At 43.1% G+C, this 18,709-nt stretch overlaps 1 protein-coding gene across 1 annotated transcript; it reads left to right on the forward strand.

The window, feature by feature from the left end:
- Nucleotides 1–673: 673 nt before the first annotated feature.
- LOC130368486 (nicotinamide riboside kinase 2-like) lies at nt 674–18,459 on the forward strand. Its single transcript, XM_056572205.1, has 8 exons — nt 674–916; nt 8,697–8,787; nt 9,739–9,784; nt 9,911–10,094; nt 12,311–12,382; nt 14,461–14,567; nt 16,143–16,222; nt 18,265–18,459. The coding sequence occupies exons 1-8, from the start codon at nt 891–893 to the stop codon at nt 18,268–18,270; spliced, it is 612 nt and encodes a 203-aa protein (XP_056428180.1). The 5' UTR covers nt 674–890; the 3' UTR covers nt 18,271–18,459.
- Nucleotides 18,460–18,709: the final 250 nt, after the last annotated feature.

An 18,709-nucleotide genomic window follows, 5' to 3' on the forward strand; every position in this document is an offset into this window, starting at 1 on the left:
ACTAAATAAAATGTTGGGCTTTTAATATAATTTCGTCTGGGAGCTGGACACTTTCCTATGGGATTCTCTTGCATTGTACTTATACCGAGGAAACGGCTCGGCGTCATCCGGGCTTCCAGAATACGGATACAGCGTGCTTGGATCAATAAGACCGTATAAGCGGTGAGTTGGCTACAACTTTTTCTTTATGACAACTTTTCCCGTGGACAGGTTTTGATACATATCCACCATTTTATTAGGATGGGGCTAAACGATGACTTTGGTGGCAGAACACAAAGATTGCAGTGTCCCAGTACAGTATCCCACAAAGTGGTAATTATTGGTTGTATATTGGTTGTAATGCGCTGGCGATGTGGATATGTGTATAGAGAAATCTGAACAGTTATAAAGCTGATTTGGATGCCAGTCTATACTAGTGAAGAATGAATGAACACTGTTGACATTGGTCTTTGTAGCACTAGTTGTATCCGATACTTGTCATGTGTCCGGGAGATACGTTTCCATCAGGTGTTCCCGATAATGAAGGACACCCCGCACTAAATGTCACCGTCCCCTCCTGTGACAGCTGCGGTCCACACCCTGCATTGACAGGCGCCGATGACGTCACGAAGCCCCTCCTCCATCCCACCGAGTGACCAATGACGGGAGCGGACGCACCTGACGCGCCCCCCTGCTGTTCTGTATCGTCCTTTCGCGACCAGCTCTTCAGTGTGACAGGCCGGGCTCAGCGCTGCTCTATCCGCCATGGAGGCTTCTTTAAGTAGTTGACGTTGACTTCACCTCCTTCTTCTCTCTGCGTTTCTCTAGGGTTTCCTTCTTCCCATCCTTCCACCTTTTATATACATTTTTTTTTCCACTCGTGTGTGGATCGTGGTGAGAAGAGTCACGCCATGAAGATCATCGTGGGCATTGGCGGGTGAGTCACTGCGCATGCGTAGAATTCACGAGACATTGCAACAGCTGCTTCACTCTAGTGTGCGCTGGCGGACTGCAGAGCCCTGTGTAGCTGAGGGGGTCTTAGGGTGGGTTCACAGCACGATTTTGCTATACGGTTTCATTAAAAAAAACAAAAAAACGCATGCAACCGTACAGAAAACCGTGCCCATAGACTTCCCATTCAAAACTTTATGTACCATAATGTATACAGGTGTCTCCTTTTTTCAAACCATACGTTTTTTTACTTTTTTTTTTTTTTCCGGACAAAAAACCGTAGCCTACCACGGTTTTTTTGGTTCTGGTGAAAAACCGTATACGTTTTTTTTAACATGGGAGTCAATGGGAACCGTACAGAGCCGTATATACGTACGGTTCCATCCGGGTTTTCACCATATGGTTTTTGACTTTGCACAGTTTTTTTTGTTTTTTTTTTTCCCCCCTTTTGGAATTTTAAACAAACAACTGAAACTTTATTCATAATGGAGTGTAAAGTTAAAAACGTATACGTTTTTTTTCTTTAAAAAAAAACAAACAAATGAAGCGGACATCATTTTTCAACCGTATACAGATAAAAAATGTGTACACGTGTTTGATACAGTGAACGCTGGGTTCACATCACGTTTTTCCCCATACGGGAGGGCATACGGCTGGGGGGGAAAGCTAAAAACTTGCGCTGCTGTATGCCGCCCATGTGTAATTCATTTCAATGAGCCGACCGGTGTGAACCAGTCGGCTCATTTTTTTTCCCTTATGCGGTTTTCTACAGGACCTAAAACCGTAGTCAACCACGGTTTTAGGTCTGGTAGGAGACCGCATACAGGGGAAAAATGAGCCGACTGGTTCACTCCGGTCGGCTCATTGAAATGAATTACACATGGGCGGCATACAGCAGCGCAAGTTTTTAGCTTTCCCCCCCAGCCGTATGCGCTCCCGTATGGGGAAAAACGTGATGTGAACGCAGCCCAAGTCAGAATTTGAGGAATCCGCTTTTTATTTTTTTTGTCAAAAACCTGATACGGGAACTGTATTGCAAAAATTTGGTCTGAACCCAGCCTTACTCTAGCTGTGTTTCCCCAACCAGGGTGCCTCCAGCTGTTGCAAAACTACAACTCCCAGCATGCCCGGACAGCCGTTGGCTGTCCGGGCATGCTGGGAGTTGTAGTTTTGCAACAGCTGGAGGCACCCTGGTTGGGAAAACACTGGTACAAGCTTTATGGCGACATTGAAGGGGTTCTCCTCTAGAGATGAGTGAACTTACAGTAAATTCGATTCGTCACAAACTTCTCGGCTCGACAGTTGATTACTTATCCTGCATAAATTAGTTCAGCTTTCCGGTGCTCCGGTGGGCTGGAAAAGGTGGATACATTCCTAGGAAAGAGTCTCCTAGAACTGTATCCACCTTTTCCAGCCCACGGGAGCACCTGAAAGCTGAACTAATTTATGCAGGATAAGTTATCAACTGCCGAGCCGAGAAGTTCATGACGAATCGAATTTACTGTAAGTTCGCTCATCTCTATTCTCCTCCCATAGGCACTTATAAGAACATAATATCCAGTCATGAGTATGATTTATGTTTTCCCTCCACATTTGCAGTGTATAGTACACATGGGGTATCTGTGCCAGGCGGGTGTGGCAGGGTTGGCAGGCCATAACTAGTGGTGTGTTTTTCCCTCCTTCTCAGGACTACAGATTATAGTTCCTGTTCATTTACCAGACTGGATGGTTTCCATCATGTAATCCAGAAGTGACTACTCTCTCCCAACCAGGGTGCCTCCAGCTGTTGAAAAACTACAACTTCCAGCATGCCCGGACAGTCTTCAGCTTTTCGGGGGAATGCTAGGGGTTGTAGTTTTGCAACAGCTGCAGGCACCCTGGTTGGGAAAGACTGACATGCAATGCAGCGTTTACAAGGATAAAGCAGTGTACACCTCCCTGTAATGGGCAGATATAATTAATTATGCATATTTAGTAGAATCTAGTATGGGTCAGTACTTCCCAACCTGGGGTGCCTCCAGCTGTTGCAAAACTACAACTCCCAGCATGTTGGACTATATAGTATAGGTCAGTGTTTCCCAACCTGGGGAGCCTCAAGCTGTTGCAAAACTACAACTCCTAGCATGCCCGGACAGTCTTCATTTTTTGGGGGGCATGCTAGGAGTTGTAGTTTTGCAACAGCTGGAGGCACTCTGGTTGGGAAACACTGATATAGGTTATAGAGGATTGGTTGGATAAATATGAGCCATTGCATTGCTGGTATTTTTAATATAAAAATACTGACAGGGTGGCCAAAATACCGGCAGTGCTGGTAAAGTACCGGACATGTGGCAACCCTAACCTCAAGTCGCTATACTCACTTTGAAGACAGTCTATACTATTGAAGAATGAATTAACACTGATCTAAAGCTGACTTTGGTGTGTGTATAATTAAAAGAAAAAAAATATATTTACACATATAATTTTTTTTTTTTTTTTTCATTAGTGGCCAAGAGCCTTTGAATGACTATGCAATGTTCCCTGTAAACTATAGGGAACACTTCAACAACACAATGTAACTCCAAGTCAATCCCACTTCTGTGAGATCACACTGTCCACTCAGGAAGCAACACTGATTGACAATCTATTTCACATGTTGTTGTGCAAATGGAACAGACAACAGGTGGAAAGTATAGGCAATTAGCAAGACGCCCCAATAAAGGAGTGGTTCTGCAGGTGGTGACCACAGACCACTTCTCAGTTCCTATGCTTCCTGGCTGATGTTTTGGTCACTTCTGAATGCTGGCGGTGCTTTCACTCTAGTGGTAGCATGAGACAGAGTCTACAACCCAAGTGGCTCAGGTAGTGCAGCTCATCCAGGATGGCACATCAATGCGAGCTGTGGCAACAAGGTTTGCTGTGTCTGTCAGCGTAGTGTCCAGAGCTTGGAGGCACTACCAAGAGACAGGCCAGTACATCAGGAGACGTGGAAGAGACCGTAGGAGGGGAACAACCCAGCAGCAGGACCGCTAGCTCCGCCTTTGTGCAAGGAGGAGCTGAAGGAGCACAGTTAGAGCCCTGCAAAATGACCTCCAGCAGGCCACAAATGTGCATGTGTCCACTCAAACGGTCAGAAACAGACTCCATGAGGGTGGTATGAGGGCCCGATATCCACAGGTGGGGGTTGTGCTTACAGCCCAACACCGTGCAGGACGTTTGGCATTTGCCAGGGAACACAAAGATGGGCAAATTCGCCACTGGTGCCCTGTGCTCTTCACAGATGAAAGCAGGTTCAAACTGAGCACATGTGACAGTCTGGAGACGGCGTGGAGAACATTCTGCTGCCTGCAACATCCTCCAGCATGACCGGTTTGGCGGTGGGTCAGTAATGGTGTGGGGTGGCATTTCTTTGGGGGGGCCTCACAGCCCTCCATGTGCTTGCCAGAGGTAGCCTGACTGCCATTTGGTACCGAGATGAGATCCTCAGACCCCTTGTGAGACCATATGCTGGTGCGGTTGGCCCTGGGTTCCTCCTAATGCAAGACAATGCTAGACCTCATGTGGCTGGAGTGTGTCAGCAGTTCCTGCAAGAGGAAGGTATTGATGTTATGGGCTGGCCCGCCCCGTTCCCCAGACCTGAATCAGACTGAGCACATCTGGAACATCATGTCTCGCTCCATCCACCAACGCCACGTTGTACCACAGACTGTCCAGGAGTTGGTGGATGCTTTAGTCCAGGTCTGGGAGGACATCCCTCAGGAGACCATCCGTCGCCTCATCAGGAGAATACCCAGGCATTGTAGGGAGGTCATACGGGCACGTGGAGGCCACACACACTACTGAGCCTCATTGTGACTTGTTTTAACCCCTTAAGGACTCAGCCCATTTTGGCCTTAAGGACTCAGACAATTTAATTTTTACGTTTTCATTTTTTCCTCCTCGCCTTCTAAAAATCATAACTCTTTTATATTTTCATCGCCAGACTAGTATGAGGGCTTGTTTTTTGCGCGACCAGTTGTCCTTTGTAATGACATCACTCATTATATCATAAAATGTATGGCGCAACCAAAAAACACTTTTTGTGGGGAAATTAAAAAGAAAAACACAATTTTGCTAATATTGGAAGGTTTCGTTTTCACGCCGTACAATTTATGGTAAAAATGACATGTGTTCTTTATTCTGAGGGTCAATACGATTAAAATGATACCCATTATTACATACTTTTCTATTATTGTTGCGCTTAAAAAAAAATCACAAACTTTTTAACCAAATTAGTACGTTTATAATCCCTTTATTTTGATGACCTATAACTTTTTTTTATTTTTCCGTATAAGCGGCGGTATGGGGGCTCATTTTTTGCGCCATGATCTGTACTTTTTTTTGATACCACATTTGCATATAAAAAAACTTTTAATACATTTTTTTAATAATTTTTTTTAAAATAAAATGTATTAAAGTAGCAATTTTGGACTATTTTTAATTTTTTTTTCGTTCACGCCGTTCACCGTACGGGATCATTAACATTTTATTTTAATAGTTCGGACATTTACGCACGCAGCGATACCAAATATGTCTATAAAATTTATCTTTTACGCTTTTTGGGGGTAAAATAGGAAAAAACGGACGTTTTACTTTTTTATTGGGGGAGGGGATTTTTCACTTTTTTTTTACTTTTACATTTTTTTACATTTTTTTTTACACTTGAATAGTCCCCATAGGGGACTATTCATAGCAATACCATGATTGCTAATACTGATCTGTTCTATGTATAGGACATAGAACAGATCAGTATTATCGGTCATCTCCTGCTCTGGTCTGCTCGATCACAGACCAGAGCAGGAGACGCCGGGAGCCGGACGGAGGAAGGAGAGGGGACCTCCGTGCGGCGTTCTGAATGATCGGATCCCCGCAGCAGTGCTGCGGGCGATCCGATCATTCATTCAAATCGCGCACTGCCGCAGATGCCGGGATCTGTATTGATCCCGGCACCTGAGGGGCTAATGGCGGACGCCCGCGAGATCGCGGGCGTCGGCCATTGCCGGCGGGTCCCTGGCTGCGATCAGCAGCCGGGATCAGCCGCGCATGACACGGGCATCGCTCCGATGCCCGCGGTTATGCATAGGACGTAAATGTACGTCCTTGTGCGTTAAGTACCACCGCACCAGGACGTACATTTACGTCCTGCGTCCTTAAGGGGTTAAGGACATAACATCAAAGTTGGATCAGCCTGTAGTGTGGTTTTCAACTTTTGATTTTGAGTGTGACTCCATATCCAGACCTCCCATGAGTAAGCGATATTTACTGCTGCCCTTCCTTGTGGGTGCCTAACTGCAATTCCCAGCATGCCCAGACAGCCAAAGGCTGTCTGGGCATGCTGGGTGTTGTAGTTTTGCAACATCTGGAAGGTCATAGTTTGGAGACGACTGTTACAGTGGTGCCCTAACGGTAGCCCTCCAGATGTTGCCAAACTACAACTCTCAGCATGCCTAGACTGCCCAGGCATGCTGGGAGTTGTAGTTCTGTAACATCTGTCCCTTCAGATTTTGCAATTTTCATGAAATTTTTGAAAATTGCTGCTCTACTTTGAAGCCCTCAAATTTTTTCAAAAAGTACAAATATGTCCATTTTATGATGACAACATAAAGTGGACATATTGTATTTGTGAATAAAAATAAAATTTATTGGGAATATTCATTTTCCTTACAAGTAGAGAGCTTCAAAGTTAGAAAAATGCAACATTTTCATGAAATTTGGGGATTTTTCACCAAAAAAGGATGCAAGTAACGACAAAAATTTTGCACCAAAATAAAGTAGAATATGTCATGAAAAAACAATCTCAGAATCAGAATATTCGGTAAAAGAGTTTTCGAGTTATTAATTTGTAAAGTGACGGTGGTCAGAACTGCGAAAAAGGGCTCAGTCCTTAAGGTAAAAAAGGGCTGCGTCCTTAAGGCGTTAATTTGAAAATATAAAATACAAGCAGGGGGCATCTGGCTGTATTTTATTTTTTGCGGGGACATTTTTCCAGGATTCTTTGCTCCTCTGTTGTGGATACGGTGTCTGAGCCTATGCCCAGTGGCTTTCCCTGACACCTGTGCCCGGATTATGTGTTTGTAGGGGTGTAAGATTCACGAACTATATACTCTGAACTATTCTCAGGTATAAGTCTGATCGGGAAACGGCCTTGTTTACTACTTTACTAAAATCCATGTTGTTGTTTCTATTCGACTGAACGCATACAGCACTGTATTAATAAAACAAAACTTACTTCCAGCGTGCCCGGAGTTGTAGTTTTGCAACAGCTGAAGTCTCTCGCTGCTTTAGATCGACATACAGGAAAGGTTTCACCATCACAGCTGGGAAAACTAGGACTGAAGAAAGAACGGTCACTCTATATTATATGTAGTCGGCTGCTCCTTCCCTCCTGTATATTAATAAATCAATGTGGCATCTTCAGTATTATACGGGTGTTTCATTTAGCCATAAGGAGAATATAATATACAATGTAAAATAAGTACACATTGCTGGTTTTCTATAGAAGGGTATGTTCACACTATGAAATTGAGGAAAATCAAATGGAGCAAAAATGATTTGGTGTTGGTGCTTATTGCCATGACAGTTTGTATTGAGACAGTCAGTACTGCCCTGCCACTGCTTTTATTTATAAAAAAAAATATATATATAAATATATATATATAATTGCAGACAGGAGCAGCACACCTCAAGATGTGGGCGCTATCGGTGCTGATCCCCGGTCACGGGATATAGATTAGATAAGTATTCAAAAAGACCGCAGCACTCCAAATAGTGGTGAAAAAACGGGAAGAGGCGTTTATTCCATAAAGTTCAAAAGGGCAAGAAAATATATATCCAGTGGCCGTGGTTAGGCATGGGAGATTAGAATGGTCCAGGCAACCGCCCTTAGTGCTCCAACGAGCTGTAATCATACAGAATAACCATGGTTATGTTACTATATTTTTTAGCAGTGGCAGTATAAGTGGTGTCACTTCCCCTTTAGCAAAGGGACTCTGCGGATTCTGCCAAAAGGACCGCTTTCATTCTATCAACAGATTGATTTCCAAAGGCTGTACGGGCATGCTGGGATTTGTAGTTTTGCAACAGCTGGAGGCACCCTGGTTGGACAACACTGCATTAGAAGACCACACAAGCTATGAGTTCTGAGTGCGATACTCTGGCCCTCTAGTTGTGAGGCTTCAGCGCTGGCGTGCAGCTCACAAAGGTGGGTGCTGCATGAGAGATTGCGGGGGTCCCCAGCGGCGGGCCCCCCACGATCAGACATCTTATCCCCCTATCCTCTGGATAGGATAGTGATCTTCAACCTGTGGACCTCCAGCTGTTGCAAAACTACAACTCCCAGCATGCCCGGACGGTCCGGGCATGCTGGGAGTTATAGTTTTGTAACATCTGGAGGTCTGCAGGTTGAAGACCACTGGGATAGTGGATAAGATGTCTTAGGACCGGAGTACCCCTTTAAGCTCTGCAGACTTGTCGCTTCTCTGGTTGCTATTGCCCTGTGTTTGTGTCCACTGTATCCATGGGTAAGAATGATGTACATAATATCTATTTCTCATCCATGGACGCTCTGCTGGTAAATGAACACAGCAACCTCTTTAGTCTGTAATCATTGTCAGGGATACATATTGTGCTTCAAATGTTAAATGTCCTGTGCGCTAGTAAAATGATATGGGCTCTGTATATAGATTGTAGATTTACTGTCAAATAACGCAACCATATACAGCGTCTCAGCTAAATATTTCTCGTTTCAGTGTAACCAACGGTGGGAAGACCACTCTGACCAACAGGTTGATAAAGTCTCTACCCAACTGCTGTGTTGTGCATCAAGATGACTTCTTTAAGGTAGGTAATGCTAATTATTTGTGCTGTTCATTATTTATTATACAGTTCAATCCCTTCATAAGAAAATTACAGCTACAATGTAGATACTGTGTCTTGTAATACATTAGTGCCGCCCTATAGTTATTTCAACTGATAATGAAGTACATGGGTGAGAATCCACACTGCAGTGGAAACTACAGTGGTCCCTCAACATACGATGGTAATCTGTTCCAAACGGACCATCGCATGTTGAGGGATCCGGGCAATGTAAAGTATAGGACAGTGGCCTTCAACCTGTGGACCTCCAGATGTTGCAAAACTACAACACCCAGCATGCCCGGACAGCCGTTGGCTGTCCGGGCATGCTGGGTGTTGTAGTTTTGCAACATCTGGAGGTCCGCAGGTTGAAGGCCACTGTTAGAGGAAGTTGTACTCACCTGTCCCCGCCGCTCCGGACCGTCGCCGTCCATCACTGTTGCCGCGTCCCCGAGGTGTCCCCGACGCTCCGGTAAGGCCTCTGCTTCCCCGGCATCCCCGCGCTCCGTCGCTGCTATTACGTTGTTACGCACGCCGCTCCTATTGGATGACGGGACGGCGTGCGCAGCGATGAAATGACGATGGAGAGCACCGATGATGCAGAGGATCCCGAAGAGGACGCGCCGGAGCCCCGAGGACAGGTAAGTGATCGTCAGCGGACCACACGGGGCACCGTAAACGGCTATCCGGCGGCAGCTGAAGCAGTCAGCGCTGCCGGATAGCCGTTTATGCGATGGCCCCGACATAAAAAAGCATCGTATGTTGATGCTGCCTTCAACATGCGATGCTGAAATTATCGTATGTCGGGGCCATCGTAGGTCGGGGGGGTCACTGTATACTTTATCGGTGTTAGGGCATGTCATGTCAATGTACTATGTGTTCTGGCTTTATATAGACAAGGCTCTTGTATATTTTTCTTTTTGATCACTGTTTCAGCCTCAGGACCAGATCAAAGTTGAAGACGGGTTTAAGCAGTATGATGGTAAGAAGGTGCCAGGGCATGACCACCCTGACACCACTGGTGAAGGTGGAACGCTGTTACTAGCCAATACATGAGAAGGGAGTTACCTCAGAATCGTCTAACCTTTTGTGTTTCACTTCTTACTAGTGATAAGTGCATTGGATATTGAAGCCATGGTTGAAACCATTACAGCCTGGAAAAAGGATCCTGTGAAGTTTGAGCGATCTCATGGTGTTAACAACAGTCTAGATAGTGAGACCTCTGACGGAATTGAGGAGCCGGACACTTGTCATATCCTAATTGTGGAGGGTTTTCTTCTGTACACCTATGAGTAAGTGTGTAGTAATAATTTTTTTTTTTTTTTAAGTGATGTGGATTTCCAGGTGTTAAAGGCGCAAAACTACCATATGTAAATCATGCTATTAATACTATAAGGTTCTAGTAATAGGGTATGTTCACACTACGTAATTCCTGCGGAATTACGTGCTGTGAACATAAACATCAGTGTGAATGAGTCTTCGGCGAGACCTGTTCACACTGCGGAATTTCAGCAGTGGATAATTCCACCGCTGAAATTGTTCAGCGCAAAGAAAGAACATGTTCTTCTTTGTGCGGAAGTCCGCGAACACTGCATAGCCGTCAGTGGTGACGGCGCAGTGCCGCGCGGTCCTACCGCCAAAGTATTGCGGCGGCGGCCGCCAGAATGCAATTTCTGCGAGCAGAGATTCCGTTCATTATCCGTAGTGTGAACATACCCATAGGTGGGGACTGGCACACTATGAGGTACGGTGGCAGATCCGTGTTTGTTCTACTGGTCATATTACTGTCTCCCTGTGGTACTGTACACTGTCCTAGAAGCGATTCAGTGTTATAACCCTATAGTCACTGTAAGGATCTTCTAGGGGAAGAATACCTCCATAGTACAGCATGCTTGGGTGCATGCCACTATTATTTTACAGTTCTATGAGAAACGGTAACACTGGCACTACACCACTAGTAGTCTCAATGATCGCTGGGATCTAATGCCAAACTTAAAGCACCTCCCCTGATTGCGGCGGTGCACATTGCCAACCAAGAAGTGAAATTTGAGAATATTTAAGAAAAGTAGAGTAGCAAGCACTCGCCATCCAGGCGCGCGAAACAGTACCGTCCCGAGACCCCTGCCCTTCATTCCTTGCCCACCGAAGTTGTGTACATGCACCGATTTCTGCAATAAATGACCCCTGGATGGTGAGTGCTGGCTACTGTTCTTTTCTTTTTACTATTATTTATTTGTTTCTGAATCTTTTGGAAAAAAAGTCACTGTGCTTTTGTATAAAATTAGAGGTGTATAGAAGTATTGTACAGGCTCTATAGCAGGCTATGCGTACTGTACTGTGGGTCCCTACTAGGGATCGACCGATTATCGGTATGGCCGATAATCACGATTTTGGGGATTATCGGTATCGGCAATTACCTTGCCGATAATGCCCCGCACCCCCTACCGTAGTGCTGGGCAATATACCGGTATGGATTTTTGCCCATACCGCTATACCGGTCGGGTCCCTCCCCCACCCTCCGAGTCAATAAAAAAAAAAATTTAACTTACCCGTAATGGGGGTGGTCCGGGCCATCCATCGTTCCTGTAGTGTCCGGCGGCATTCCAGGTGAAGAGTGAACCGGTCCGGGCTGTCCTTCTTCTCCCACGGTCTTCTTCTCCACTCAGGGCAGGCTCCAGCCTAGTACGCTGCATAGACACCGCTACGCCGTCACGTCAGGTGCGTCGCTGCGCACGGGCGTCACTGCGCAGCGGCGTCTATGCAGCGTACTAGGCCGGAGCCCGCCCGGAGTGGAGAAGATGACCGCCAGAGAAGAACAACAGCCCGGACCGGTTCACCCTCCACCTGGAACGCCCCCGGACACGATGGAAGGATGGCCCGGACCACCCTGACAGGTAGGGGGAGAGAAGCGGGTGGTGGCGGCGGCCTATGGCCCCGCAAAAGCCACTGCAGTGCATTGATTTAAAGCGCCCGCTTTAAATCAATGCTCTGCAGCGGTGTCGAGGGGGGATAAATAGCCGATAACTTATACCGGAATATCGGTATAAGTTATCGGCTATCGGCCCTAACCTGCACCGATTATCGGTATCGGCCCTAAAAAACCGATATCGGGCGATCCCTAGTCCCTACAACTACTGCAGCATGCACAAGGTCAAAGACCATAGGCCTGCCCTTTGAGCATTGAAGTCCCAAGGACACAATTGACCCTATATTTTGTTTTATTCTGTATAGCTAGTTTTACAACATTACTCTTGGGGGCCTCTGCTTGGCTATTGAACTATTCTCCAATGTTATCATTTGTAGACTAGTATATAAATTCAGTGGGAAGAATTAATTTTATTGCATTTTGCAATGTTCTTGACTAATAAAAGCCACAAATGTTCTTAAATAGTAATTGAAGTTGTCACAAGGTTGGGTATAAAGTCAAATTGTAAAACATAAATACTAGTTTTGAAAAATTAATATTTCCACATAATGTTTATATGAATTTATTTTTTTCATATTTCAGACCATTGATCGAGTTATTTACACACCGTTATTTTATTTCAATACCCTACGATGAATGCAAGAGGAGAAGGAGGTATTAAGTGTGCTTGGTTTTTATGTTTTCTTAAATCAAGTAATAGTACTAAGAATTTCCCTTTCCCCATGTTGGAGTTCCTCATCTGGACTTAAAGGGGTACTCCGGTGAAAAACTTTTATTTTTATTTTTTATTTTTTTTTTAAATCTGGTGCAAGAAAGTTAAACAGATTTGTAAATTACTTCTATTAAAAAAAATCTTAATCCTTCCTGTACTTATTAGCTGCTGAATACCACAGCGGAAATTCTTTTCTGTTTGAAACACATAGCTGTCTGCTGAATCATGACCACAGTGCTCTCTGCTGACATCTTTGTCCATTTTAGGAACTGTCCAGAACAGCATATGTTTGCATTGGGGATTTCCTTTTACTCTGGACAGTTCCTAAAATGGACAGAGATGTCAGCAGAGAGCACTGTGCTCATGATGTCAGCAGAGAGCTCTGTGTTTCAAACGGAAAATAATGTCCACTGTAGTATTCAGCAGCTAATAAGTACAGGAAGGATTAAGATTTTTAATAGAAGTAATTTACAAATCTGTTTAACTTTCTGGCACCAGTTGATTTTAAAAAATAATAATAAAAAAGGAGTGTTTCACCGGAGTACCCCTTTAACCAGTTACTGCTGGACTAACATAAGGCTCTGGCAATGGTGTTTTAGTTAGGGTGTCCATCTATTAGTGTCAGTCTATTACAGAAGTGTTCATAGGATGGATCATCTGCATGTTAACAGAATTTGGGGAGGTGTTTTATATACCACAGATTATTAAATTGTTATGAATACTTTAGGATTGTTTAAAAAAAAAAATGTAAAACTTTTCCAGGTCAGTGATTGGTTCATTGACTCTTGTTTTACTAGTGGGCTGTGATAACAGTATACAGATTTGGGATTCTGGAATTCATAGAGTTAATGTCAGGAGGCTGCACTGTACTATATCACAGGAGACAGCTGCTGGCGGACAGGAGGGTGAGGTCTATTGCTGTCAGCATTTTGGCAGCCCAGCAATGCCGACCAGTTGTGGATATACAGTCTACAGGGTGACTGAGCTCAGAATAGGCTTTTGTGCTGCCAATGGGGACTTATGTGACATACTGCATCTAGAGGAGTGATCACTTTTAATCACTTAGTACTCAATTGCTTAAAATAAAAAGCCACTTTTTGGTTAGTTTTATATAGTCACATGCTATGTCATTAGTATGGACGCCACTTTTTTTTCTTTTTCTTTCCCATGGTAGATTTTTCGTCTTTACTGCACTATTTTCCTATCTCTTCACTTGTCTGTGTATTGCCCGAATTGACATGGCACTAGATCAAGTCTTGCTTAGTCATTCCCTAGGAGAGCTTAAAACATTGTGACTTTCCTATCTAGAGACATCTTGTACCAGAATACTATAGAACACGTCTTTTCTTATCATCCACTGAACAGACGTAATATCTGTAGTTTATGGCATAGTTTGGATTGAGGTGTAATAGTCTGTAGGACATGATGCGTCACTGCTGTTACTGTACATGGACATTATCCTTTGATTGCAGACGACTGTCCTGAAAGGCCCTGGAGATCTAGAAATAAGACTGGATATTGGGTTCTGACTAACCTGTTCTGTGTATTAAAGTGTTTTCTAGAACTAATACGAAGATGTTCCTTGTTGATCTATGTATTTGCTTTCTCTCAATTACCTGAGTTATCTTCATATAATTTTAATGTGTTCTAGTTCCCTTAGTTGCTAACAAATACTACTCCATTAGAAATGTGTGGTGTTTTTTTTTATTTTTTTATACACTATTTTGGCTGTATTGCAAAATTTTGCTATAATTTCAGATTAACCAGCCAGTAAATTGTATTGGGCATGGTAGGACATGGTGCCCCACCTGATAACAGGTTATAGTAGAGTTTACATAAAGCTTATAACTAGCTCGTGCTCAGCCACTTTTTTTTATTTTTTTTATTTTTAGTTATAAAGATTATATCCACATCTTGACTTATTTCTGTATTTTGCCAGTGGATGTTTTAATTGTCTTTATTTTTGAACGTAGTATTTTTTTTTTTTTTTTTTTTTTATCTTTTTGCTTTTTTGTAACAGCTCCAGAAATTACACAGTTCCAGATCCACCGGGACTCTTCGATGGCCATGTCTGGCCAATGTATGTGAAGCACAAAAATATCATGGAGGAAATGAATGTCACAGTGGGTAAGTTATTCATTCTTTGTGTATTTGGGAATCTAGAAAGGTGAAGTGAATCAAATAGTTAAAGCATAACTCTAATATTGGTCCGGTGGCAGGATACCTATTTAAATCTCCTGGCAGCTCAGAGACTCAAGTGATTAGGATATGGATTTGACGGAAGTCATAGACTTGCATGGGACTTCTGGCAAATCTGTATCCTGATCACTTCAGCAGCGGGCTGTCTCAAAGGGGGAGGGGGGGTCATCTGTGACATCATGCCACGCCCCTTGTGGCATTATGCCACACCCCTCAATGCAAGCCACCCAGTGTTCTAAACGAACGCCCGATTCTGCACAGAGATCGTGGGGGTCCCCTTTTAACCCCTTAAGGACTCAGCGTTTTTCCGTTTTTGCATTTAAATTTTTTCCTCATCACCTAAAAATCATAACGCTTTAAATTTTGCACCTAAAAATCCATATTATGGCTTATTTTTTGTGCCACCAATTCTACTTTGCAGTGACATTAGTCATTTTACCATAAAATCCACGTCGAAGCGGGAAAAAAATTAATTGTGCGACAAAATTGATTGAAGAAAAAATTTAATTTTGTAACTTTTGGGGGCTTCCGTTTCTACGCAGTGCAATTTTCGGTAAAAATGATACCATAATCTTTATTCTGTAGGTCCATACGATTAAAATGATACCCTACTTATATAGGTTTGATTTTGTCGTACTTTGAAAAAAACTCATAACTACATGCAGGAAAATGTATACATTTAAAATTGTCATCTTCTGACCCCTATAACTTTTTTATTTTTCCGCATACAGGGCGGTATGAGGGCAATTTTTTTGCACCGTGATCTGAAGTTTTTATCGGTACCATTTTTCTATTGATCAGACTTTTTTGATCGCTATTTTTTCATGATATAAAAAGTGACCAAAAAGACACTATTTTGGACTTTGGAATTTTTGGGGGCGTACGCTATTGACCGTGCAATTTAATTAATGATATATTTTTATAGTTCGGACATTTTCGCATGAGGCGATACCACATATGTTTGTTTTTATTTACAGTTTTTTTTTTTTGTTTTTTTTTTTTTAACGGGAAAAGGAGGGTGATTCAAACTTTTTAATAGGGAAGGGGTTAAATGTCCTTTGCCTTTGTCCATAGCTTTGCAGGGATCAGTCAGATAGGGGCTCGATTGCTCAAGCCTGTATCTCAGGCTTGGAGCAATCAATCCCCGATCGGACGCCGCGGAGAGAGGTAAGGAGACCTCCGCCTGCGTCCCAGCTGATCGGAACATCACGATTTTATCGCAATGTCCCAATCAGCCCGACTGAGCTGCCAGGAACCGTTTACTTTTGTTTTCAGACGCGGCGGTCAACTTTGATCAGCGCGTCTGAAGGGTTAACAGCGCGCGGCACAACGATCGGTGCCGCACGCTGTTAGCCCAGGGTCCCGGCTATCGTTAGCAGCCGGGACCAGGCTTAGGGCGTACAGGTACGCCCTAAGTCCTTTTAAGAGGTTAAACATGTATCTTGCCACCTGAGTATGATCAGAGTTATGCTTAAAAAAATGTTTTTGTTTTTTTTCTTATAGAAAAGCTTGAAGGGACAAGTACAAGGGAAGAATTGTTCAACAGAGTGTATGGAGATGTGCTAAACCTGATAAACAACAAGGTAACTGCTCTCTTATCCATCTCCTAGGCAGCCATGACTTTGTCATCCCCTTGTGACAGAGAACTCTCCTAGTGTCACAAGGGTGCATGGCTCATGACAACAGATCTGATGACTGTTTGTTAACCTATCTATGGGGGGGGGGGGGGGGGGGAGAACGACATGTAGCCCCACCCCCACTGCACGATTCCTTGAATTTAGCAGAGGATCTTCTGGGGGACATATCTCAGGACCTACTGGACATATTTAAGTAAGTGACCCCTCGTTGGACTCCTGTTCACCCACACTATAACCCAGTGTATAAGGCTTAGTGTGGGTGAACAGGCTGAAAGTTTTCCTTTAACCCCTTAACGACGCAGGACGTATATTTACGTCCTGCGCCGGCTCCCGCGATATGAAGCGGGATCGCGCCGCGATCATGCATCATATCGCGTCAGTCCCGGCGCTCATCAACCGCCGGGACCCGCGGCTAATACCACACATCGCCTATGGGACCTATAACACTGCAAAAAAAAAGTGTTAATAAAGGTCATTTAACCCCTTCCCTAATAAAAGTTTGAATCACCCCCCTTTTCCCATAAAAAAAAATAAAACAGTGTAAAAAAAAATATATAAACATATGTGGTATCGCCGCGTGCGTAAATGTCCGAACTATAAAAATATATCATTAATTAAACCGCACAGTCAATGGCGTACGCGCAAAAAAATTCCAAAGTCCAAAAAAGCATATTTTGGTCACTTTTTATACCATTAAAAAAATGAATAAAAAGTGATCAAAATGTCCGATCAAAACAAAAATCATATCGATAAAAACTTCAGATCACGGCGCAAAAAATGAGTCCTCATACCGCCCTGTACGTGGAAAAATAAAAAAGTTATAGGGGTCAGAAGATGACATTTTTAAACGTATAAATTTTCCTGCATGTAGTTATGATTTTTTCCAGAAGTGCGACAAAATCAAACCTATATAAGTAGGGTATCATTTTAATCATATGGACCTACAGAATAATAAGGTGTCATTTTTACCGAAATATGCACTGCGTAGAAACGGAAGCCCCCAAAAGTTACAAAATTGCGTTTTTTTTTTTCGATTTTTGTCGCACAATGATTTTTTTTTTTTTTTCGTTTCGCCGTGCATTTTTGGGTAAAATGACTGTCACTGCAAAGTAGAATTGGCGACGCAAAAAATAAGCCATAATATGGATTTTTAGGTGTAAAATTGAAAGGGTTATGATTTTTAAAAGGTAATGAGGAACAGACGAAAGTGCAAAAACGGAAAAACCCTGAGTCCTTAAGGGGTTAAAGTAGTTATGCCTTATCCACAGGACACGGGATAACTAGCGGATCATTAGGGGTCTAACTGCAGAGCCCTCAGCTATCCATAGAATTCCTGTAGCCAATGAATAGAGTGCCAGTGTGTAAGGATGAATGGTGCTTCAATTACATAGTTCTTAGGTTAGTTATCCCCTATTCTGTGGATAAAGGATACATTTAATTAGAGATGAGCGAACTTACAGTAAATTCGATTTGTCACGAACTTCTCGGCTCGGCAGTTGATGACTTTTCCTGCCTAAATTAGTTCAGCTTTCAGGTGCTCCCGTGGGCTGGAAAAGGTGGATACAGTCCTAGGAAAGAGTCTCATAGGACTGTATCCACCTTTTCCAGCTCACCGGAGCACCTGAAAGCTGAACTAATTTATGCAGGAAAAGCCATCAACTGCTGAGCCGAGAAGTTTGTGACCAATCGAATTTACTGTAAGTTCGCTCATCTCTACATTTAATCTTTGGATAACCTCTAAATACATAGATATAGGGGGGAGATTTATTAAAACTTGTGCAGTTGCCCATAGCAACCAATCAGATTGCTTTAATTTTTTAAAAGGCCGCTTAATAAACTAAAGAAGCAATCTGTCTGGTCACTATGGGCAACTGCACAACTTTTCCTTTGCACAGGTTTTGATAAATCTCCCCCATATAACTAGAGGCTTTTTGTGATCTAAAACGCTGCATTCACTCTAATCATTGTTTTGTTTCTGTTCTTTTCAGAGTTAAGTGGCAAAACACGAGTGGCCTTAACACCTGGAGATGCCTTTTGGATTATTATTTATATACCTGTTGCGCTCACTTCATCTGGAGTTTTATTTTATTCTTTTTTTTTATTAGCAATATGTTTTTAACAATCAGTAATTTATAAATTGACCACAAAGCACTCCACTCAAATAAACAATTTCTTCCAATAGAGCCTTGTGTCAAAACTTGTGAATGTCTATAGAAAATAACATTTTGGGGTCCTAGGTCTTTATAAAGTTAGTAGAAATTACAGCTTCATAGTAAAGTCCCTACTAAAGTTTTTCTAAATATGATCTAATGAATTAATGCTAAATATCTCATTTGGGGTATTGTGGCATATTTGTAGGATACACATAAATCTAGTCTTAGATTTTGGGTTACATCTCTGAGACCCACACCCAACTCTGCAATGAGGCTCCTC

This window comes from Hyla sarda, chromosome 4, assembly GCF_029499605.1.
Source record: "Hyla sarda isolate aHylSar1 chromosome 4, aHylSar1.hap1, whole genome shotgun sequence".
Classification (NCBI taxonomy): Eukaryota; Metazoa; Chordata; class Amphibia; order Anura; family Hylidae; genus Hyla; species Hyla sarda.